Source organism: Strongylocentrotus purpuratus, unplaced genomic scaffold (assembly GCF_000002235.5).
Source record: "Strongylocentrotus purpuratus isolate Spur 01 unplaced genomic scaffold, Spur_5.0 spur5_scaffold_7, whole genome shotgun sequence".
Lineage (NCBI taxonomy): Eukaryota > Metazoa > Echinodermata > Echinoidea > Camarodonta > Strongylocentrotidae > Strongylocentrotus > Strongylocentrotus purpuratus.
The window spans coordinates 2,747,709-2,773,477 of NW_022145613.1; the positions used below are offsets into that span (position 1 = coordinate 2,747,709).

At 36.1% G+C, this 25,769-nt stretch overlaps 1 protein-coding gene across 12 annotated transcripts in view; it reads right to left on the bottom strand.

Moving 5' to 3' along the window:
- Positions 1-19,851, bottom strand: part of LOC577184 — a 71,209-nt gene extending 51,358 nt beyond the window's left edge. For 10 of the 12 annotated variants that reach the window (XM_011673272.2, XM_030974389.1, XM_030974391.1 and 7 more), the window contains exons 1-10: positions 19,457-19,850; positions 7,592-7,714; positions 4,502-5,233; positions 3,757-4,185; positions 2,835-2,945; positions 2,017-2,154; positions 1,650-1,772; positions 1,082-1,186; positions 584-703; positions 76-198 (exon numbers count right to left, since the gene is read on the bottom strand). In XM_011673272.2, coding sequence (XP_011671574.2) covers positions 76-198; positions 584-703; positions 1,082-1,186; positions 1,650-1,772; positions 2,017-2,154; positions 2,835-2,945; positions 3,757-4,185; positions 4,502-5,233; positions 7,592-7,714; positions 19,457-19,520 — 2,068 coding nt within the window. In that variant the 5' untranslated portion in view covers positions 19,521-19,850. Of the gene's footprint in view, positions 1-75; positions 199-583; positions 704-1,081; positions 1,187-1,649; positions 1,773-2,016; positions 2,155-2,834; positions 2,946-3,756; positions 4,186-4,501; positions 5,234-7,591; positions 7,715-19,456 lie in introns of all 12 variants that reach the window. The other 2 variants (XM_011673277.2, XM_030974390.1) reach the window with 1 other exon arrangement.
- Between the last annotated feature and the right edge of the window lie 5,918 nt (positions 19,852-25,769).

Consider the following 25,769-nt stretch of genomic DNA (forward strand, 5'->3'; position numbering starts at 1 on the left):
ATACGCTATACAAATTTAAACGTAATTATCATCGGTATAAGTTTAGTCATGTTATTTATTTTTGTACCCACGTACCTGGCATTTCTTGAACAATCATATTCTGTTCCCTATCCGGGAGGTCTGCCGGTGTTCGAGGAGTCGCCCATGCCATTCCTGGCTTGGTCTTGTTTGCTTTGGTAATAGGAAGTTTGCCATGCGCTAGGGAGAGCAAGGTAATGTAAGAACAATTTGAAAAATAGATTAGCATTCATACAAAAACGGAAAGCCCATGTATTGGTTAATAGAACTTGGTACTTCTATGAAAATATGATTTTTTAATTGTACATAATTCTTTATGAAAAGCTAAACGAGAATTGGTATTATACTGTCTATTTTGTATGTCATACGAGAGGTCACTGGTTCAATCCAGGGTCAGTGATTATACCCTTGGACAAGGTGTTTTGGTCATATTTGTCACTCTCGACCCAGATTTATTTAATAAAGGGGAGCCCGATAACGCTGGAGTATCACAGGGCCCTTAGGAAGGGATGTATTAATACTGAGGTTGTTTCACCGGGTAAATAAGGCCATTTTGTTTACTTACAATCACATTCGTCTTCGTCAGAGAAATCGAGACAGTCCCACTTCTTATCGCACACAGCTCTCATCGGAACGACAGCGCTACCATCCAGACATTGGAAAAACTCCATCACCTCATCGTCCTCTGAGGGGGCATATCGATAAAAACGTGAACAGAATTCAAGAGAGGGGGTGGTGGGTAGGGTAAGGAGATAGAGAGGGAACGAGTGAATACCAAGTATTCGATGTGATTATTGATATGGCTTTGTTTGCTAGTTAAACATTGTACAAATTTGGTAACATTTATTTGTTTGTTTTGTGTCTTTTTCCTTCCCACTTTTTTTACAATAGCCACATTAATCTATTGAATTCCTTCAATTCTTTATTTGAAGATTTTTTTTTCGATGATCATATTGTTCGCATTAATCTTGTTATTTGCTTACACGAAACACGTAGAAAGCATTTTAGCAGCTTGTAATTATAAAAGAGATATCAATTTTAGATGAAAAAATGATAAGCGTACCATTTAGAACCTCGATGGTAGGTGAACTTTCAAACTTTGGCTTCGTCGATGACAGTTTTGTAACGGTGTCCATGGTGGTCGTAGCTTCAGTCACGTGTTTATTGCCTGAAATTCAGCAAAGTAATATGGATTGATGGTAGATAATAACACAGGAAGCAATGTAACAATAACGATACTAAATAACAGCATGGAACCATATACAATTTGAGATTATATCCTGCAGTGCCTTTTCATTATTCAAAAGAGATATTCCAAGCGTCTATGCACATCTAGCGCTACACCCTACCTGCCAATGATCGGCATAGGTACATGGCTGTAGAGACTTGCATAGCATCACTTCAAACCCTACTTAAAATATTTCACATTGTCAGCAATCCAACTTTCAGGTTCTTTTCTAATAAGGCCCTGTTCTCCATAGAAAAGTTACTTCATTAAGTTTGAAAATCCAAACTGATATCACCCCCCCCCCCCCCACCCGCCGATATGTCACAAAATAATGTTTGTTCATGAATGGTTGAATAACAGCTTTCATCGAAAGAAAAAAAAATACAATTGATTATAGTCTCACCATCGCAGTTGAATTCGTCAGAGTAGTCAAGACAGTCAGCTCGCTTATCACACACGGCCGTAATTGGGATGATATCGCCTCCTTCTTCACATCGAAAAGTGGTCGGTGCCTCAGTTCGACTCTCTGTGAGATACAAACAAATTAGTTGTAAATCGATTATTTATTTTACTTGACGGTAATAAAAAGTGGAGGAATAAGAAGAAACCAAAACAGGGACTACTAACGTAAGTAGAACGGATGCCGGAACAGCAAAATAAATTACAGAACGATATCATGGGATAGAGAAGAAAACATGTAGAAAGGAAGAAAGTCACTGTTAATAGTTGTTTTCTCAAAATGCCATGAAAAAGAAATTGATTTTGCTTACGTTCCATTTCAACCACGGCCGATAATCGTGAATCGTCCAATGGGATAAGTATGTCATCACGTGATCCCTTCGGCGCAACTTCGTTCCAATTCAATGATGGTCGATGAATCTGTTTCGTGAGGTTTTCCTTCTCGTCAGCTGTAATGAAACAAACATTTTTCGTTTTTGAATTTTGAGATTCACATAGTCTTCTTAATATCGGTTTTCACGTTGTTATCTTGCATTAAAAAGAACAAAAATTATTCGACAGATTGAAAGATTTGAAATATCTAAGCATTACCGTTTTATTTACAATACAGAAACAGAGAGTTGACATGAACTAGAAAATACCCTCATAAAATGGCAATTATTTTTATCTCCTTACTATACATTCGGATGCTGCCAGCCTGGCCAAAACTTTTTGTAGAACAAGTTGCTATGGTATACTGCTATTTTGTTAGTACTAGGACAGTAGTAATTTATACTTTCAATAAAGTAATTAAGCTAAGGCCATGGGGGGGGGGGGGGGCTCTCTATCATCCTTTGATCAGATGGTGGCATGGTTTTTGTTTACGTTACAATATATGCAGGCATTCTGTGGATTGCAATATATCGTTCGTCTTCATAATATTGTTTACAATAATTTTCACCTATTTTGAGTGACTTTGTTCGTCCGTCTTCTTGAGATTAATTTGCAAATGTTGTCAGTGCGGGTAAAGTAACGGTAGAGTAACGGTTATATTCACACATTTCAGATAAAAGATAAACTGCATATTTGTCAGGTGTTGTTCAGTAAATTAATCATGATAATGGCATCGATCAAAAAGATTATGATTTACCATTACAAGAATCCTCATCCGAATAATCTGGGCAATCAGCTTTCTTGTCGCAAAGGGATGTAATGTCGATAAGTGTCCCGTCGGTGCATCGAAAGAATCCAGATAGTTTTTCTGTAAGATAATATAAAAATGTCCATTGTTAAACTTAAAGGGGAAGTCCACCCTGAGAATAAGTTTGCTTTAATACAAGGAGGAAAAATGAGAAGAACAGATCATTGAAAGTTTGAGAAATATCGGACAATAAATAAGAAAGTTGTGGATTTTTTTAAATTCAATTACTTTTCATGAAATACTTCAAATCTGTGAGTCGAACTGGCAACGTGGTCTCTAAATATAATATCCCCCCTCAAATATTATTTTCATGGTTTCGTACACAACACTGTGGTACGCTATGCATAATATTTACAATAAAAAAATCGATCTATTGATTCCAGTCTAAAGTCTAACGGGACCACCCAAATCGACCTTGTCAGTTCTGAAAACGAAAAGTGCATTTACAAACAGAGAAAGCGGGAGAAAACAAAACCTACTTGTCTTGTTGGTGGGAACAATAGAAGTGAAATTAACCACACCTGCACATCTTTTCTTTGCTAATAGGATGACGCCCGAATCATGATAATTTCACACGGATTGTTTGAATAGGATATTCATACTGCAAGTTTAAATATATTGACGTCAAAACAAACAATGAACATCAATTCAATTGCATGAACTATTTGAACATCACTGCACAGAAGTGATAATGCTGGCTAATGTGAGAGATATACAGAAGAGTAGAAAGTACAAGAAAGAGAGAGAAAGAGAGAGAAAGAGAGAGAAAGAGAGAGAAAGAGAGAGAAGAGAGAGAAAGAGAGAGACACAATGACGAAATCAAATTTTTCGTCAATGTGAATTTTGTAAGATAGAAATGAAGTTTCCGAACCTTCAAGTGTCTCGGCTGGCGCAGCTTCTGAAATTTTCTCAGTCGAAACTTTCAATTCATATTCAGTCGAACTTCGCACCGTTGTTACTTCGTCGGTCGTCATGGAAATGACAGCGACTACGTCATCAGACGTCGTCGTCGTCTCAGCTTCCTTCGGTTTCGTGGTCACCTTCGGCGACAGATCCCCTTCTAGTTCTTCGTGGTCTTCCTTAGGTGCACCACTAAGAGTACTCGGGGTTGTCTGAGGTTGATGTGGCATAGCACCAATGTTGTTGGCAGAACTTGGACCATCTGTGACAGGAATGGGCCGCGCGATAACATGGATTGCATTGTCGTCGTCGTCCACAACGTCAGCATCATTCTCTTCAGGCGGCGAAACGTATCCGGCGGGAAGAACGAAAGCGTGTTGTGATGGTGTTGATGTCGAGTCTTTGAACGGATGCAATAAAGAAATAAAATGATTAATACGAAATGTTCATAAGCATCATATTCTTAAAGCTCTTTACAATAAGGAAAATATGTAAATATTAGATTGAGTTTAATTCAATTAATTAATCCATCGTTATCATTTGATGATTAAGAAGTAGACTATAGCTGTTTATCAGAGTATAAGCCGTTTTTTAGTTAACATTTTATTTTAAAGTATACTGCTCAATACAGTTTAAGTCAGCATTTAAACACGCTATAACTTCAAAAGAAGGACAAAAAACAGATAGAGAGAGAGAGAGCGAAAGAGAGAATCTACCTATTACAGCTTCATCCCTAGTAGGGAATTCTGCATTGTCTCCCCCGATCACTGATTCCTTGGTTCTTGAAGTACGATCTATACTCAAGTCACCCTGCAACACGCCACTGTCCGTGGTATCTGCAATTGTAACATGATCTGAAGCGGCTGAAGCGGCTGGAACGACTGTCGAAGCTTCCGTCTCCTCCACTCCTTCCGTAATCAATTCTGAGTGAACAGCGACCGTCGTCCTTGACTTCGACGCTGCTTTGGTCGCCAGAACTTCACCGTCGGGTTGATGCGTCGCTGGTGACACCGTTAAGATCTCAGCCTGCTTTGTTGTCCATCCCGACGATGAAATCGAAGGTGATTCAGTAAGGATTTCAGCTGCAGATGTCGTGGCGGACAATAAATAATTCGAATCGACTTCCGTTAGGGTCTCTGAGGATGTCGTTGTTTGTAAGTTCGTATCGACTTTGGTTAACGTTTCATCGCTCGCCGTTGTCCCAAATTTTGCTCTCACATCTGTTTCTGTTACATATTCTTTCGAGTCTGACGTTGCTTTCGTTATATATATTGGTATTTCTGTTAACAAATCTTCAGGTGCTGCAGCAGTGGAAACAGATGATGATTTTCTATGATTTATATCTGATATTTCATCTTGTAATTGTCTTAATCTGTCATTGTCAATAGCGTGTAGGGCATCGACATTTAATGACACTTGTTCAGCTCCTTTTAGTGATGACTGAGTTTCTGTTTCAAAATAAATAAATCACGTTAGAATTGATATCTCACTGTGAATAAATTAATATTTATTCAAACATATTAATGTACCATTTATAGTTCAAACAGAATGCGAGAAAGTAAGCGAAAGAGCGGGGATACGAATAAGGGGGTTTCATATAAAAACAACACTTGCAAGAGAGAGAGGGGTTACAGAGAGAGGGGGCAGAGAGAGAGAGAGAGAGAGAGAGAAAGAGAGAGAGAGAGAGAGAGAGAGCGCGTTAAAATAGGAAGGAGAGGAAAGAGATTGAGAGTAGACATAAAAGAAAAGGTAAAGATAAGAGAAATAGCTGGAAAACGAGCAAGGGAGACGAGAAAATACAGATAAGTGAGCATACAACATGAAAAACACAAATGACACGAGTGATATATATTCGTCCTTGTTTTCACGAATTTATAAAGATTATTCCAACATTGGCGCTTGTTTTCTTTGCTTCTTATGTAAGAAATATATCAATATGCTATATGCTTCAAATTCTTTCTTTCTACAATCTAGAGCACAGCATGTGAACAGCTTCTTCCTGTAGAATGAAACCTAAAGAATGAATCGGGGGGCTATTCAATAACTTCTTTCTCTGTTTAATCTGTCAACCGGCCTTGGGCATCAAAGATAAATCTTGGGCGTAGGCCCTTCTTCACTATTATTTTCTTCGCGGGATTACAGATTATTCAAGGCTTTAGCGAAGCGCTATGGAGGAGTAAGACCGACTTGTATTAAATTGCGTGTGTGTTACATAAGGCTTTATATATAGTTCAGTTCGAGAAGAAAAAAAATCAAGAAATAGTCGCCACTAGCGGGGATAGGGGTAGACGGTCGAATCCCCCTCCCAATAATTCGAGTGGGGGCAAAATTATTCTTATGTACAACTAATATGTTTTGTAGTGTCACATAAGCTTTAAGTGTTCTTATATATTTTTCCTAAATCTATTTTCCCCTCAGTCGCTATAAATACTTTAAAAAAAAAAATTTTTATCACGTGATAAGCCTTGTTGACCATGGACGTCCGAAGTGTGGAAGGGCGGAAGACGGTTCTCCTTAATGAAGGAGATGAGACAAAATCTAATTCACCGCCCCTCTCAAGCTGCAAGCTTGGGCTTTACTAAATCGTATGTAGATCATAATGTTTACGTAAACTGTTATTAGCCTGAGTGTTTATAAGTACATGTATACTGTGTGTCTCTTGATAATGTTCTGTAGATTTCACATATGCAATATTTTCGCTCGGTCTCTGCGCTCCCTCTAAAATAAACCCTTATTCTCTATAAACCTCTATTCTCTTACGCATGCTATGTCTGCTAAGAATATTTCGTTTGGATACTTCAAGTTGTCTGTACGTAACTAAAACGTGAGCATCTAGAAAGCTTAACTCTAACGGTACAAAATCCAAACGGTCCCTTTTCAGGCCTCAGAGGGTTTTCAAATGAATGCGCTTTGGAAACTTCAGGAATTAGGCTATGCATGAGAGCGGAAAATAGAAATGTGTTTGTTCCCAATGAAACAAAAATTAGAATATGATTTCTAATCAGGGGTCAAACGAATGGGATTTGGGTGGAAGAAGAAGAAGAAGAAGAATGCGAACGGAAACAAGGCATCGGCGAAAAGTCGTCAATGCAATTATAAAATTTGACAAATATAACATCGGAAACTCTTTGAAATGAGTAGCTGGGATAACTAATGAGCGTTACATAATGGTAATAATAATAATAATAGTGAACATTAATGCGCCAAGTCTGTCGAAATTGACACTCCTGGCGCAGTTGTGACAAATTGTATAGTTATGGGCATATACGTCTATTAAGTAATTCAAGAAAGAAAGCCAAATACACATACGTTTAAGTTTAACATACTTCAGGACCTAATTTTACAAAGATAAAACTACATCATTTTTAACATAAAAGCAAGGTTACATATGCATGAATCTTAGTTCCTTATTGCTACGATTTGGAGACAATAAGTACAAAATATAAGGCTTATGATTGAGAAAACGCACATCAACTAATCCTTTTCTTCCAATAGTACCCGCATACAGGATGTATCAATACATCTTCTCTCTCTCTCTCTCTCTGTCTCTCCCTCTCTCTTGTTCTTTTGTTTTCTCTCTCTCTCTTTCTTTTTATTCATTGTCTTCCCTCTGGTCTTCATGCAACCTCCCTGGGCCACACAAGGCAAATTTCAATAGCCTCGTGCCTCACCTATTGAAATGTGCGTACATGACAATGAAATATTACGTCATCCGAATGAGATGATATTTGATTTCTTGAAAGTCTTTGCGATCGTATTCAATGAAAATAAATTTGTTTTGCTCTCAATGAAAAACCTTCACTTACTTTGACTGGATAAATGAGTTGCTGTGTGTATTGCCGAAATCCCTTGTCGTGCTTCTTGTAGAAGTGTTGTCGTTGACGATCTTGCTGTATCCGACGACGGTGAAGGCTTGTCAGCTGCCCCAACTTTGGATCAGAACAAAAAAAAATGGATTCGTTAAAGAAAAGATTGGTTAACTATGAAAAATACACACAATTCATTATCCTTATCATTTATTTTAGTTTATTCCTTAGTTTCCTTCGAAATACTGTCACGTGACGAATAGTTAAAGTGTACCAATCACATAAACATGTTTTTTCTCAATATTTAAAGGTTCAATGTGACTAAACCGTATTTAAAATATGAGCTTCAAATATACTTCGACAAAGAGATATTGCAATTTAAATACATTCTACGTGTAAGTGAACAGTATAAACAAGCTATGCAGCTATGCAATTTGCATTTTATTGAAGCGTGATCATGCGTTAGACGGTCACTTGAGAATTAAATCATTCATATCGAAGAATGTCACCAAGACGTATGCAGTAAGATGACAATTCAAAGATGGTTCATAGGCGTAACAACTTATCGAGTAGTAGACTATGGTATAACGTATACCCAGTGAAAGTGATAGGCATGGATGAGAAAGTGTTGATGAAGTTTCGGTGATTATAAGCTAGATGGAAAATATCGTGACAATGATAGTTCCTTGCAAACTTTTTTCTATGCATTATTTTTTGAACGAAAGTTTCCATTGACGACTAAAAACCCTTGTCAGATAAATGCCCGACATATAAAAAAGTAATATATGCAAAGCCAATCCCATCCAATGAGATGTCATTGTGCAAAGGAGGTGAATTAAAATGGTTAGTTACCAGGGGTTTGATGATGAAACATGCAGGGATCTAAATAAATAAATAAACCGTTTTTTTGTTTAGGCGAGGTTAAACGTGGGTAAAATGTGGGTAATTTCACGGGGTTGTTTGATTTACAGTTCACGGGCAATATCATTTATTGTGAAGGGTGGTTATTAATGCACGATCTCAAACATGCTGTACGTGCATCGATCAAAACATGAAGAAGTCTCGCCTTTCTTTATTTACTTCCAGTACATACTCCAATTCTTTCCTTAAAACATAGCAGATTCAGCGCACTTTCATTTTTTTGGCAGAAAATGTGCGGCTAAAGCCCGCCGACACTTTACGACTGACTACGATGTGATTTTGGAAGAATTTGTAATAACATTTGATACGAACAATCAAGCATTTCAAGAGTTAAAAGGCTGAGGATCTATATAGTTACATATTTAATAAATAAAAAAATCAGAGGATTTTATTCTTCCCTGGAGGAAAAGAAGCTAATCGGCTCAGTATTGATTTTCTCATGATTTGAAGCCAATTCGATACTTATTCTGAATAGAAAGAGTCAAATCCACGAAAATTTCTATTTTTAGTCTTCTTAGTAATTTAAAACCTAAATCAGGAAGATGTTTTAGTTTTCTATATTTGATTGTTGTAAAGCGCATAGAGAATTTATTTTTATGCGCTATATAAAATGACTTTATTATTATTACTATTATAATTGGCATTTCTCTGAAAATCGGATGGCTGGAGGATCGTACAGTGTGCAGTGGGCTTCAGGTTAAGACCGTGCGATATAAGATGTGCACTTAAAATTCAAGACCATAAATGACGACGGTCTTGTCATCATTGATATCATAGGAATTATAAAAAAAAATCATGTCATGTCTTCCCTACAAATCACAAATCAATATCAACATGTTGCGCCTATATCTACTTCAACATTTCCTATGGGGCTTGTTACATTTCAAGGGATTTGGTTTAACAAATAAGATGTGAAAACTCACATTGTTAGTCTTTATTTTGTGTGGCTTTCCTAAATGTACTGAGCTGGGTGGGAAGCGGACGATAAAAAACAGAATTATTGTGCAAAGCCTTCGCACTCTCGGTGAACATATACCTGTCCTTGCTGATAAATGCGAAAGTAAAAGCTTTGCTCTTGTGTAATCGCAGCTTTGTGAAGCTCGTCAAATCAATGGATTTAAGGCGCGGTCGTACTCAGTTTACAAAAGATGCTTTGTTACATCGAATTCCTTCTTTTTGTGTCCACCCCCATACAGTCAACAGGCACTGCTAATACGTTCTGGACAGGAACGGATGGGACACATAAAGTGCCTTAGGTATCTAGTTTGAGGTTGTTTTGTATATGGGATGCGTCATTGGTTCTGATACAAAACCCCCCTTTCCCTCAAACAAAAGGAAGAGGGTAGTACCACATTATAATAACCGCACTGTAAGGATAATCAGTGTCACAGTACAGGCGAAAGACTGATATTTACAGAGGTGGCATTGCCCGTACATCTGTATGTCTTAATTGTGTACTTTAAAAGTTCAAATGTAACTGACATGATAGACACATAAAACATTTACTGCCGCTCTTTTCTGAATTATCCATGATTTATAATTGCATTTGCATAGCCAATTCAATATGTATAGGCCCTGTAGTTTTGTTTGTCTGCTTGTTTCTTGTTATTTTTTAAGTGGACCATTTTTCAAATGATATAAATCGAAATATTCGTGAAGCTTTTTATAAATTCTAGCGTCGCTAGTGTATCCATGATAAATGCAAGAAAAAGGCGCAATACATGTAATACACTATCAATTCAAAAGGAATGTATTAAAGCAACGGTTTGAGAGAGACGATGGTGTTCTGATAAAGATAAACAAACATTTCACGAGCTGTCTCATTATTACAAGAAATGTCCTTTGAGAATGATTTGCTCCATAAATGCCCTCGAAACTAGACAAAGCTGATAGGTCAGTAAGTATCTAACTCATTAACAAAAAGGTTGTTATCTGTTCATACATGTAGCGGTCGTGCTTATCACCAGAGCGCCCCCACCACCCCTTCAACAGGCCCTAAGTCCGGTCGATTTTACTCCATCTACCCCATGTACCAACATATGTCAGTCACTAACAAATAGTATGACTGGACATTATAAATCACACAAAACTGACATAATTTCTGTTGCGATGGGTTGACAGACGCCGCGAAAAATTAAATTAAATTTCTCCTCGAACTCGAAGCCACATGGAACAAATTTTTCCAAAAGGAAGAGTTATGGTTGTACATGTACATTACAAAACAATAGGAAACTGACTTGGCCATCTTATGAAGAAGAAAAAGCTAATAACAATTACACCAAGGTTTAGTGTAAAACAAAGATGTTTTAATGTATAGAAAAAAACATTTAAAAATTTTGATCTTAATAAGTTTGAAAATGTTTATTCATTTCACTTCAAATTTACATGAAGCGATTTTGCGCATTATAATTTTCTTGGGTCACAAGGTTTCAGGTGATCATTTCATTAATAAGTTATCAATTGTAAAATAAACAAAATTGTAATGTTTTCTCAATAGTAGCAAGAAAATAGCGACACGATTATGTAAACACTCATCTTGACCGCCTTCACCGTGTTGTACTTATAACTGTGTCGTGAAACGACTATTGTTTTACAATAAAATTATGTTAGAGGAGCTTACTAGATATCTGTGATATATTATATTGTGCCTTCTCATGCTTATTTCCTAGCTAACGCGCATTTCTCTTTCCTTATCTTCTTCTCAACCCCACATGCAGCTCATCATTTTGTATTATTTTCTGTACCCTCGACCTGTCACTTCTTTTTGTCACTGTCTACTCTTTGTATTATGACCGTGTTCTTCTATCTTTGTTGTGTAAAGCATTGTCTTGTCCCTTTCTCGTCTCTGTTGGTATCCCCCTTTTCTTTCCCCTATTTTGTAGTTCCTTTTGTAGTTACGGATTAGTTAATTTAATAACTCATTATTCCTAAGTATCATTTGAGGTGTTCACACTTGTACAAACATTGCTTATTAGTGGACCCCTCTGTATCCAACATTTTTTCTTACATTTGTTTTAAATGCTCATAATCGATTTGTAATGTTTTGTTGGAAACATGAATAAATTTGAAATTGAAATTGAATAGCTATTATCTGCCAGGCAATTTTTAAAGTTTTAAAATTCGTATGTAACACAAAGAACTTGCATAATCATTTTTATGTCTTCTAAAACTGAAGATGGCCAACGGAAGTGCTTACATATTCCCGTCGATCGCCAACCAACCAGGGCACCGTTGCATAAAACTTACCATTGATGGTAACTTTGCCATCAGTGGTAACTACCATGGTAACAGGGCTCAACAGCCAATCAAGGTTTCCATGGTAGTTACCATTGATGGCAAAGTTACCATTATGCAACGGGGCCAAGTACGTAGAATGTGCATATAATCATAATTTCTTATAAACAAAAAGATCTAATTCAAGATGTAAATGTTGATTGGTCTACAAGAAATGAAATAAGTGGTGAAATCTGGTCCGATGAAAGTGGTTCGATTGATTTGGCGCCCTAGCTGTCGTGCTAAGTGTGTTGTGAGGTACATTGGACATCCTTAAGCTCTTAGCAATGAATCGGCGTTATTGCCTTTCGACAACGGCCGACACGCTGGGTAAATATACACAATGACTGAGTGGAGTACCACACCCAATCTCAAATCCCAATCAAAGACAGCTTTGAATCCCATCGTCCTCCTTTGGTATTGTGGTTTATCGCTTTATAGCCTGTAATGTTACTGTGAAATATAATAGTGTCCATTTTCCGATTCCCATAAATCGCCTTCTTTTATTTCACCTATTCTACTCTCAAGGATGATTTTTGTATTCTTGTGGGAGAAACTATGTAAACAAATCTCTTATCCTTGTTTGTATAAGACAAATACCGTGGTCAGAAGATTAGAAATGGTGATATTTTCTAGAAAAATCTGTTTACCATTTATGTTCATGAAAAATGTGAAAGTGATAATGAACATCTCATTATTTGTATAAGTAAATAATGCTACATTTCAAGAACAAAATGACAAGATGGAATGTCATGTGCGATAGTACAAGATTTGTCGGGCTCGGCTATATTACGATTCCTTTCTGTACGACCATTCGTTGTTACACAGATTTCTATACTGAACGTCAAAGGAGCGGAGGAGGAAAATCAAGAGGAACAAAGATAAAGAGGTGAAGATTAAAGAAAGTCCGGAGGAAGACAGGAAAACGAAAGAAAGATATTGAATACAAAGAATCACGAGATAAATCAACACAGTAAAGAGATATTAATTGAAAACATCAACTGCAAAGAAACGGGATGCCAACACATGCGGCCCTTTTGTCTCAAAAGTCCTAACATTACAATTTATTCCATAAAAATAGTCAAAGATAAATTGAATACCTTATTTGATCGATGAAAACAATAACAATGAGTAAAAGTACTTCTTCACGAGGTGAAATAGTTATTTTCATCTAGTGGGTCATATTTCCTTCTTTTTTCTTTTGTTCTTGTTTTTTCTGAGGATCAAACTAAAGCTCTCATCATCTGTAGAATTTTTCTTTACATATTGGATAATAGTCTGATTGCGGCAGACAGAATATTGATATCACTTACAACTATAATTAACGTTGATGATTATGATGATGATGATGATGGTGATGAAGAAGATGTAGTTATCAACATAACACAAGTTATTGCTGAACAGTGAAATTATTTGCGAAATAACTTCAAAAACATCTCATGGGACCATTCTACAGTACATACATGTGTCCTTCTGTAAACACGGGCATTCTGTACGTGTTTGTGATAGTCTATTGTTGCAGGTTAATGCAAACCCTTTTAAACATCATGTTGATTCATCCCTGTACAATGTAAAGATGTCGGAGTACCACTTCTCTAGACTGTAATCATGTAAATAGTATTATCCAATAACAGAGAATTGACATAGAAAACATGGACTGAATACCAACAAATCTGTTTCATTTACTAGAATCGACGAATTTCACTTTGAACTTGTCTCTCTCTCTCATCAATGGTGATGTAAATTGATAACTATATTTGAATGAAAATATTAAAAAGTCTCTAAACTGGAGAATTAACTGAACAGCTATTGAAATATGATAATAATAAGAGTAACCCATCTTCTACCACACAGCCTCCCTTCTCTCTCTGTATGTTTCGGGTCCACCCATGTACATGTGTATACACATAATGCTATCGCATAAACCCCTGCATAAAAGGAGTGACCAGTGGGGATCATGCTTTACCTTTTTCATCCATATGCCTTTGCCTAAAGTAATAATAGTGATCTGGATTTATATAGCGCTTAATACGTAACACCGTCTCTAAGCGATTTACAGATATTATTACCCTGGTCATATCGGATTCATTCACACACAATGTGCACCATCTCCACTCCATGGGGAGTATTCTAACCATATGGTCACCAAGAGAACATAGAGAACTTTTAAAATTAAAATCCAGTTGCATTTATTTAAAATGAAGATTAGTACACTCCCCACACCAACTTGTTGCTTATATATGGTTATAGTTTGCAATGATTTGTAGGAACAGATAGGGTTGTTCAAAAACTTTGGTATTCATTTTTCCAAAAATGAGACAGATGAAAGCATACAATCACGGAGCCTCACAATTATTGAGCCTATTATTGCAAACGTAAAAAGAAACAATGATGCTTAAACGTGAAAAATTCGGTTCCAATTAGCCTCTGAATTTATGCAATTAAATGCATCTAAGTCTAAAGAAAATTAGGCTTGTAATGACTGTGGACCTGAAATCTAAGTAGACAAATGGGTTCCAGCTTTACACCAGACCTTTAGACCCCCTACCCCATACATGTAGATGTACATCGATGTGGTTTTTAAGCCTTTAGACAATTCGTCTGACTGTGATGAATATAACACTACACTTAACGTCTTTCCCCGCCATCTACTATTGTCTTCTATGTTTGTGAACGATAAACATTGCACTCTTTACTTCCAATAACTCTGGAGGAAGCCTGCCCATGAAGTCCAGAATATGGCTTGTTTCGGCCTATTGCCGAGGTTAGTACGTATGGAAACCTGCGTCAATTCTACTCAATTTGAATCCAATCATTTGTTATGTTGGTAACGTTGTCAAGCGAGCTAAACAACATGATTTCTGGGAATAAGAAGTGGGCACTTAAAAGGTAGACGGTTTTGAGTATATTAATGGTACTCTTTTATTGAAAAAGTGTATTATTCGTGTAAATTTCGTGAGTCAAAAAGAAATTGTTTACTGACACGTGCAACATATTTAATTACTTAAACAAAGTTAAAATTGTTAAAAAAATAAAGACAGATACAGATAGTTTGCTGTCATCCAGAAAATTCGCAAACTTAAGAAGAGTGCCTTTCATTGTCAGTCATGTGCATAGTGCATATCGATGTCATATTTGCTTCAGACAAAGTCATGGTAATTGCTCTCTTTTCACACATTCATTATCCCACTATACACCTTTTTTTTTAAACCTCGCTATTCTTTCTCTCTCTCTCTCTATTCTTTCTCTCTCTCTCTCTCTCTCTCTCTCTCTCACACACACAAACACTCCCTTTACCTCTCTCTCTCTCTCTCTCTCTCTCTCTATATATATATATCTATATCGTTTCCATATGGTTATATACTTTAAGCTATAATGTTCAGTGAGAGGATGAAATGGATTCGAAATGTTGTTATGTAGACTGTTCCAAAAACAGAAAGAAAAAAAAAGACGGCATCTAGTATATATCCCTCAAATTACTGTCCATAGAGAATCAATATTCTATCCATCTCAAATGTATAATTGCCTTTTTATCATTATTATTCTCATTATTGTTAGTAGTAGAAGTAGTATTATTAGTAGTACAGTCAAACCTGTCTATAGCGACCGCCCAAGGAAAAACAGAAAGTGGCCCTTATAGACAGGTGGTCTTTGTAGACAGGTGGTCACTAAAGCAGGTTTGACTGTAGTAGTACTACTACTACGACTACTAACATTGTACAATGTATATAATTGTTACTGCTTGATGTTATGTTCTTGGAAATGCAATTAAGTGAATAGATAATAAGAAATATTAAAGTTTCAAATATATGACGTGCGTTTCCAACCGGGAAAATAAGAACAAACATCTTGCATTCACATGTCAATCCAGAAGCAGATAGCGATACATTTAATGACGTCAATAGATGAGTGCACTTCTGCATTCTTTTGTACGATTATACCACACCCAAATTCATTTCTCCGGGTAAGAATTCAGAAAGTTCCTGAATTGGCGGGTGAATTTGTATCATGTCGATACAAAAGATTCTATTCATTATTGTTTCCGATGAAATTAATTTACACGTAACAGCGTGTAACACTTTACGAGATGACGACTAAAGTTTCTAGGATGAGTGGTAAAATTCGAATAATTATTACATGACTTCACATTTTAGGATGTACTTAGATTGGCATACATTGCTAGCTAGATTTCACTCGTATAAGATTTATTAAAACAATTATCTTAACTTTGAAATTTAATATTAGTCTTTGGTTCATTTAGGTGACCGCTAGTCTTAGGCATAATGGTATGAATATATAGTCATATACAGGAAAGTAATGTATAAATGCATGTACATTCGACATTCCAAGCACGAAGTATGCTAATTTTTTAAGTCATTATTTACCGGTTCTTCTACTTATTCATTCGTTTCAAACGTTTCATTTTCCCCTCAATCAATATGGCCACAGTTACCGGTACGTTATTAAAAGTGTTTCTGTGTATTTACCCATTGGGATGTTCGTTTGGTTGGCAAGCGCATGTGAAATGCAGGGTAGAATTTCCTGTAATTAGTATCTATCAATTCCAATTAGTTTGATTTTTTAATTTTTTTTTATTGATGAATCTTTTCTGTTTTCTGCGGTTAACTTGAGACTAGGGTACTGTTTTCGATATTCATTAGAGTCTTTATAAGCGGATTTTCAGGTAATTTCTTTAAGATTTATTACTGAGTATCGCTAGATACGTAAGATAATCCATACCGACTAGGGCTAGGAATATACAGATTGCGAAATGTACCAGCAGCACCAAGTGTTAAAACGGTCGCTGTACATTCTCCTTCTTGAAGAACAGGCATTTCCTTCTCTTTATCTGCTTCGAAAACGCATAGAAAAGCCGCCAGAGTGTGATAATGTTACATCACTTAATGCAGATAAGGGTCTAATAAAACTTTATTACGGATTATGGTAACAATCTACTGGTACATGTACCACCAAAAGAGAACAAAGGAAAATAATTTTAATGTGCTTTATCAAGCGGGCATATAATTTTAATAATACATTCTCAGAATTGGAACCTATTCTGTGATCCTTATTTTTGGTAATGCTCATGGGACCATCTACCCTTACTTTACGAAAGAAAGCCATCCATTGTTAAATTAAATCATCCGCAAAGCGTACCAGTTAAATACCAAAATTCATCCAAATAATAATCAATGATATGGAACGCCTTCATTTTATTTACAAGTCGGTAGTTATGCAAGTCATGAGAGTGGAGTGATGACGTGTCAAATCCAATTATTGAAACTTGAAAACCCACATAATTTTGGCCACTTTCATTCAAAATCAAGCAAGTCTTAGCAAAATTGTTCGGTTAATTGTATAAAAGGAATCATGCGCATTTTCTTGTACTTATGTAATGCATTTTTTATTCATTTATTTATTTATTTCTAATGTTATGTCAGGGTAGCCCATTCACCAATAAGTAGTGGTCTTAATTTCATTGGGCCCAGAATGATTATGAACATATTTACAGTACATCAAAAAGCATAACGTACATAGAGAAAGATATAACACAGCAATAATAGACGTAGCAGAAACGAATACTCGTTCGCAAAATAATCATGTATCAGTTACCTGTTCAAATGCAATGCTAATACAAATATTGATTAAAGTCGAAATTATTTTTAAATAAATCAGGTTTTAATATTACAGAATATGCCCGTACTGTATGTTCGACTGAGCTAATTACAACTTTGTTAAAACAATCTCTTAAATGAATTGACAGAGGAAGCCGTTCTCGTCGAATTATCTAGCTTATTCCATTCATATATAGAAGAAACAATTTAGCTACACTTATAGCAGTATTAAATCTGGGCTCACGTAAAAATCCACTGCCTATTTGCCTTGTATGATGCTCATGTACATCATTAGGATTGATTAAGCCTACCTGAAGGTAAGAAGGTGATCAGTTATTACCTTTACCTTTACCACAAATACTGGAAGAATGCTGAGACAGCAGTCGAGCTTCCAGGTCTATCTTCTTGGACGCATTTATAATATTCCGCTTTACAGATATATCATCATAACGCGACTACATGTAAATTGTCATCCATGTAAGACTTGTGAACAAATCAGCTGACGGTGTGTCATATGTCTTGTTCAATGTTATTTTTGCAGCTTAGTTATATGGGAATGAAATATATATTCGACCAAACAGAGCAGTAACCAGAGCAGAGCAGTAACCAGAGCAGAGAAGTAACCAGAGCAGTTATTAGACCAATCAACCGAGCAGTAATCAAATCTCTTTCTACACTCATTTTGTCAGACTAGTTCAAACTATTTGGATATTTCACCATGTTGAGAAATTTTAATCGGGTAATTAACTAAATACATTCGTGACTCCCTATGTACTTCCAATTTATTGGCTTCCAATAATGATGTTAATTACATTATATTAACTTTTGATTTACATTACTGGTGAACTCGTTAAACTCACTCCTCATCTTAAATAGGCATTTAAAATGTATAAGTATTGCCATCTGAAATAATTAATTTTGTTAAAGTACGAATTTTGCGCAACAATAAGTTATTCAGCCCACCTCTCTTGTATCCTTTCACCATATTATTATATGGGAATGAAACCAAACAGAACAGTAAGAAGAGCAGAGTTGTAATCAGAACAGTAATTAGACTAATCAACAGAGCAGTAATCAAATCGCTTTCTACACTCATTTTGTCAGACTTTATTCAAACAATTCGGATATTTCACCATGTTGAGAAATTTTAATCGGGTAATTAACCAGTTAACTAGATAAATTCCTGACTCCTTATGCACTTAAATTCTTCTTGGCTTCTAATAATAATGTTAATTACATGATATTAACGTTGTATTTGCATAACTGGTGAACTCGTTAAACTCACTCCTCATCTTAAATAGGCATTTAAAATGTATAAGTATTGCCATCTGAAATTATTTATTTTTTAAAAGTACGTATTTTGCGCAACAATAGGTTATTCATCATTCATGTTTCAGGGCTCAAGAGAACACAAAGGAGAAGAATGTAAACAAGAACAGATACAGAGAAATCGGGAAAAGAATGATAGAATGAAGGAGAGGAGAGTATATACCCAAGGGGACCTACATCGTTTACATACAGATCCAGAGAAGGCAGTGACGAGGGAGGAAAAAGGGAACAAGCAAGAAGAAGAGGAAATAAGATAAAAGAAAAGTACGATTGGAATGAGAATAATGAGCATAAGACAGAAAAAGGGGGGAGAAGATGATGATGATGCTAATGAAAGTTAAAAAGAGGGCGAGGATGGGCGAAATAATTAGGAATAACAATCATTTGAAGTATGGGGTTTCAGTGAGACGAAGAGTATTAACCCAAAACGGGGTTAGAAGGAGCAGATAGGGATACAGAAAAAGAATAAAATTAATTCAGAACAAGGGGCACCGGCAAAACATAATGTTTGATAGTAACGATTGGGTGGGGTGCTGGTTTTATTGTCCATGTAATACTGGTTACTGAAAGACGAAAAATCGATAGTCTGTTTAGCGGTGTAACAGCAATCTTGAAAAGTCAATAAAACGTTGGCTTGTGATTGTAAAAAAAAAGGGATATAGATTGGAATAAGAAACTTCAAAACAATTTGCTGATGAAAAGTTGTACGAATCAAGTTTAAACTTACTTTGCAAGATTAAGAAGAGAATGCCACTCAGAATAGAGAGCTTTGATATTCCATATATCCCCATGTTGATCACGCTTGCAGCCTCACGGGAGAGCACTTCTTAACTTAGCGTTGCATGTGAATGGTGACAGATCCTTTGCGTCCGTCTGATGTAACCCAGATACCAGTTTGTTGTATATCCTTCCAATATGATCATGAAATAATTCCTAGCGTCAAAAAAGTTATTATCCTGCCTACGTTTCTTCTTAGATTGCCATTGCAGGCTAGTAAAAAAACGTCATTTGAGTAGAAAGTGATCTCTTCTGGCGGCAAAGGTATATGAAAGCCAGCTTGGGCAAGCGCGTGTTCGTGAAGAAGTCCCAGTTAACTCTGTCAAGTCGCGAGAGAGTGGTTTGCGTTCACGCTGACATGACCGACGAGCATGCGCACAAAATTACCGAGTCTAGATCTACACCGTTGGGACGGGACAATAGGCTAAGTTATGTTTGCGAAAGGGATACAGAATCCAAGATACAATAAGAATGGCATAAATAGTGATCGTTAAGGCGTAACGTGTGAGATCGTGTATCTTTGTTTGTGTTCTTATTTGATTTTTACAAACGCGTATCAGATATAATTTACGTCCGGGACGAACCTGTATATCTCCATCCAAAGAAGACCTGGGCTCCGATTAGAGTCTGTCTGTAGGCGGATACAGAGAGCTCATCGTACTTTCACACATAGACCAACTTACGTCACGACGAAATAAGGGATGGGCTAAACTTACTTTTTTTTCTGGAATTTGAGAGTATTAGATTCCAATTAGATTTAAACGTATTTAGTTAAGGAAGCGAATTACAGATCATGTCCTATATAGATGAGTACAAAGAAAAGTTCTCGAGGGAAATGGGTTCAGTAGTTTCATGAAAAAAGGCGGGAGCCTCCCGCTAAGTGCAATATCAAAAATGGTAGCTGTTTTATATAAAAAATGCTCTCAGTAACATGTGAAAGATAAACAGTGTATATCCCGAAAAAGATGATTAAATTATATTATTCTCTCATTTTGCCACACATTGACTATTGTATCATATTGCGTTCTAAAATAGTAATAGATCGATTACAAAGATTTCAAAATAAGGTTATAAGAATGATATTTAATCTGTCTAATAAGACAACGGTTAGACCATTTTATTGAGTTAAAGTGGCAAACAAGAAAGAATAAAGTATCAATTTTGCATTAAGGTTTTTAAAATATTTAATAGGCATACACCCGAATATCTTGATCGTTTGTTATTAATAAGGCCAATAATTTATACACCTGGTATGCAAAAAGTAGTAAATTAGTTGTTCCCCAGGTATTTACCGAATATCGTAAACGCAGGTTTTTTTTTTTTATACCAAGGTTCATATCTTTTCAACAAACTCCCTCTAAATATTCAATTAAGTAGTTCATTGCCTCTAATAAAAATTTGTTGCCGATCTTTATCTCACACTCTTTAGAAGTCCAAACATGCAAAATGTTGATAAATGTTTTTAATATTTGTTTTTAATAAATAAATTGGCTGTATGCCCTTGTTATTGTTGTTGTTATTTATTTAATTTTGTAATGTATTCGTTTAGAGTATCCATTAAAAAAAGTATTATACTATAACGTAGTTCTGTGTTAAATTTGTGATTTTTTGATCAAATGTGATGTCATTTTATGTACCTGCATAATGTAGGGCTTCCTTGGAAAGCAGGTCATTAAATTAATGTTTTGGCTTGAATGGAACTAACCTACTGAAATAAAACTTAATAAATAAATAAATAAAAGTAACTGGATCTTTCTTGCAGAAACGTGGATAAAAGATTCCTGCCTACAAACTAACGGGCCACTTTCAAAGGAAAATATGCTTTTGTAATGACAAATGCTTTTCGCTACAACTCGTCTGATAATACGAGCAGTACACAGTACTTACCTTTACAAGGAGGCAAGCGAAAGGAAATGGAGCAAAATTTCCTGAAATATTAATAAAAACTACTCGACTGGGAATGTGTGGCACTAATCTGACATATAACATCATAAAGAACTGTACATGAACAAATTCGCTTATTATTTTCGTGAGCCGGTATTCATCAGAAAAGCGTCAAACTGCAGGTTTTAGGACTGTAAAATGTTACTATTTTTCACAAATTTAAGCTGCTATCATACATTGTAAGCGAATTTCTTGACACAATTCCAATGATATTGGCGGCTTCGAACCTCGGACAACAGCAGCACACCAGTAGATTATATTGTGCAACCATAGAAAACGGCAGCTGCTTGGAATAATAAGTTGCCAGTTGGGTCTCCAGCTCTTAAAATTCCTTGGTTGGACACACTCTTTTTCACATTCTTTGCTGTGGCTTGCCTAACAAAGCAACATACGCCGTAAACCAACTTATACATACTTATATTTACACATACAGCGACGGTTCTGAGCAATAGCTTTAAGGACGCCCTCTGATGAAAGCAAATACATTACGTTTAAAAACCGACACTTTAGTCCAGGCGAAATAGTGCTTGACCCACCACTAATTGCAATATAATTTGTTCCACTGCATTTCAGTAACCTCACCTACACATATTAAAAGTCCCAAGACTCGGTAGACAATGGCAAGCGTGGTTTAATGTGTTGGCAATGGACGTTCTGAAAAGAAAAGAAAAAAGAAAACACAGGTTTACTTAGGTTTACAGGCGAATTACTTGATATTTAAATTTATTTATCGGTAAATGTATAAATGATTGAAACTTTGCTTTTCTCTTTAATTAAATTTTTTAATTTTTATTTCATTTCCAGGAACAGAAAGGAGTATAACAATTACAAAAATACAACAACAAAAAACGAATTACAATAATCAATACAATAACAGAAAAAAGCCACGAACTAATGCCTAGGGATAACCAAAAGAAACCGAGTTTTTGCAGGAGGCTCTCCTCATTATTAATGTAATACATTACTACATACAAATATACATTGATATACATAATTACATATGAAATATACATGAAAATAATTCGATACCCAAAAGATGAAAGAGACAAATCTTTAGATTTTGAATAAAAAACAATAATATGTTGTTCAGTTCATGAGAGTGAGCCGATTTAAAGATGAAAGAAGAACAAAGAATCACTTATATTTTGCAAAGAAAAGCCTGATTCTTTTTTCATGCGATTGCATTGTGAAAAAAAGGTGTGGAATGGATCAGAAAAAGTTTATCATGTAGCATGTAAGTACTGGTGAGTACTGCAAGAGTCATCAAAAAATCATAATACATTTGGCCCAGTCTTGGTAGAGTAACAAGCACTGTACACATAAAGATGTATATGGGACTACACAAATGGTGTCGGGGCTACTTACCTTGATTTCCTTATCTTTCTATGCTCATTACTCAGCCAGTATAAATTTTCTACCAAAATTGTTTGGCAAATGACATTTATTTGTATTCGTGAACATTCAGTGTAAGTTTCATTTGATTCTGCGAGAATTCTTTTTTTTTTAACCAGAACTCAAGTTTATCTTTAATTTGCATTGCAATTGATTGGTTGATACCCTTTCAAATAAATTAAAAATTCAAACCATTCCATCATTAGTAGATGAAGATAAGGGCGAAATGCGCACAGTACTTCCTGAAATGAAGAAAAGCGAAAAGAACAGAAATCAATTGATATATTGCACCACAGTAATATTACATGGCATAAGGTATCGACATAATTTATAGGGTGCGTTTAATCGACACTTTTTCACCCTAGAATCACGGTTTTCAAAGACGTTTAGTTTAAAACGCAATTCGCTCAAGCGATTTTTTCGTCGGTCGTAAAAATAAACGTGTTTGAAAACACAAACATGAAACGCTGAAAAAGATGCGTTTTGTATCATGATTCTGCAGAATCACAGTCGCTAAAATTCGATTGAACGAACGTAGTCTCAATCATGATTCTATCGTGGCCTGTTCCGGTTTGGGCAAAAACCGCGCGCCTGCTTTTCATGCAATTTGCGTTCACTATACCATGCTCTTTATCGAGGCCAGTTCCGTTATGTTATTCCTTGTTTTCCTTCTATCATTTTCTCTTTCTGTCTTTCCTTATGTTATTCTTTGTTTCTTCCTTCTATTCTTATGTTTTTCTTTGTTTTTTTCCTTCTATCACCTTTTCTTATGTAATTCTTTGTTTTAAGCATTCTATCGACTTTCTCTTTCTTATATTATTCTTTGTTTCTTCCTTCTATCACCTTCTCATTCTTTGTTTTATTATTGCGATCTTTGCTCAAAACTGCAGTCGACAGTCAACCGTAAACAATTCCAGACAGCGCGCGCCAAGGTTGACCTATACTTTCTAGGTCAAACTGCGGAATGTGATGGCCAGGCGCTTACACAGGGAGGGGGGGGGGTTCCCCTTTTGGTATTTTTTTGTGTGTAAACCCCACCATAACCCCCCTAAACCCCCCTCCCTTTTGGATTTTTTTTTTAAAATATTCCCATGGCTGACCTAAAAAAAGCTGACCTTACCACCACCCCCCCCCAACGGAGCAAAATGTCAAATTTTCAAATTTCGAGACCAAAAAAAAAAGGAAAAAAAAAAGTGTCCTAACCCTATGGTGACGGCAGTGGGTGGGCTCGAAATGAGCTACAATCAGCGTTGATGAAAAATCGCTTGAACGCAAACCGCAGTGACCTTATTTTTAGTAACGGCGTTTTGATTTGTGACTTCCCCGCCGGGGATCCCCGATTTGTTCACTCTGTAGAAGGTGTAACCACATACCCTGGTGTAACACAAAGAAAAGTAAATAGAGTGGCACGCAATCGCTCTAATTAGTTGACGTCAACTAGTAAGTCCATGACCGACATAAAAGCAAGAACAATGCCAAAAGACACATTTTGTTCACCGAACCCCACCAACAAATGAAATAGAAAAAGAAATTCTTTCATTATGACATCACACAATTCATAAGGGCTTTCATCGAAAGGGTGCGGTGCGGTGCGGTGCGGTGCGGCGCGGTGAGTTCAACGAACCCATTCGATAAAAACCAGTGAAATAAACATAATGATGAATCATTAATGCGTTGGGCAAATTTGCTAAATGATTCGTGGTGTTCAAATGTACAATAATTTCAGATACAAAAATCATTCTATTTCATCCTCACTTGACACCCCCCCCCCCCCTCTCTCTCTCTCTCTCTCTCCTCTCTCTCTCTCTCTCTCTCTCTCTCTCTTCCACGTGGTAAAATCGTATTCATTCGTTATATATTTAACTTTCTATTCCCCTTACTTCTTCACTTTTACACCTTTCTCACTCCCTGCTTTATTAATATTTAATCGGCTAGGTATGGCTTTAATTCTGCCTTGGAGTAAACAAGAACAACGTCCTCGTGGTCACAAAGCGCACTTTGTAGAATAAAAAAATTGTTTGTTTCATGTTTCTACTTGAATTGTTCATTATATTTCCAATAACGTCTTTAGGATCACGTCCTCAGTGAAGAAATGATATAGACCCGTGCCAAATATGAAAATATGAGAAAACCTTACTTTTCCTTATTTATCTTTATTACGTTCGTGTGGTTCTTTTTTTTAATATTCCTTGTATAGAAAAATAAATTCGTGGTATTTACTTGGTATAGAAGAATAAATTAATCAGAACGTATTTTCATCATTATTGTTTTCATCGTTATTACTATGCTCACTTGATGATCATAACATTCAAAGGTAATTCAAATGTTATGGTCCTATCTCCAGGATCTCTACGTGTCATACAAAAAGTCTTATCTAATTTTATTGAGCAAAGTCCTTGTCTTTATTTTCAATAGTTTCCATGAATCCTTGAGCATTTTTTAAAACGTTCACTCTAAAAAAATCAAGTGCTAATTTTAGCACCTCAAGATTTGGAGGCAGCACCTGTAAGGGCACAAATAGGGACTGCCCAAATTGTGCTAAAGTAGCACTTGTACACGTGCTATAATTCAACACCAGTCCAAGTGCTACTTTAAACACTTTAAAGATGAAGTTGAGTTCTGGTCATGCGATTGCATTGTGAAAGAAACGGTGTGGAATTGACTAAAAAGGTTGATCATCTAGCATATAAGAATTTGTGTGTATTGCAAGGTTCTAGAATCATCAAAATGATAAGAAATTTGGCCAAGTCTTGGTAAAGTTACAAACACTGTACACAGAAAGATGTATATGGGACTACACGAACACGTGGTGTAAAAATCCTACCCCCGAGTTTTACGATGTTACTGAAATATTTCGATTATAAAGGCATTTGAAGAGCCATGTTTTTCAGGGAACATGTCTTATCTGATGATCTTCCACACTTGCA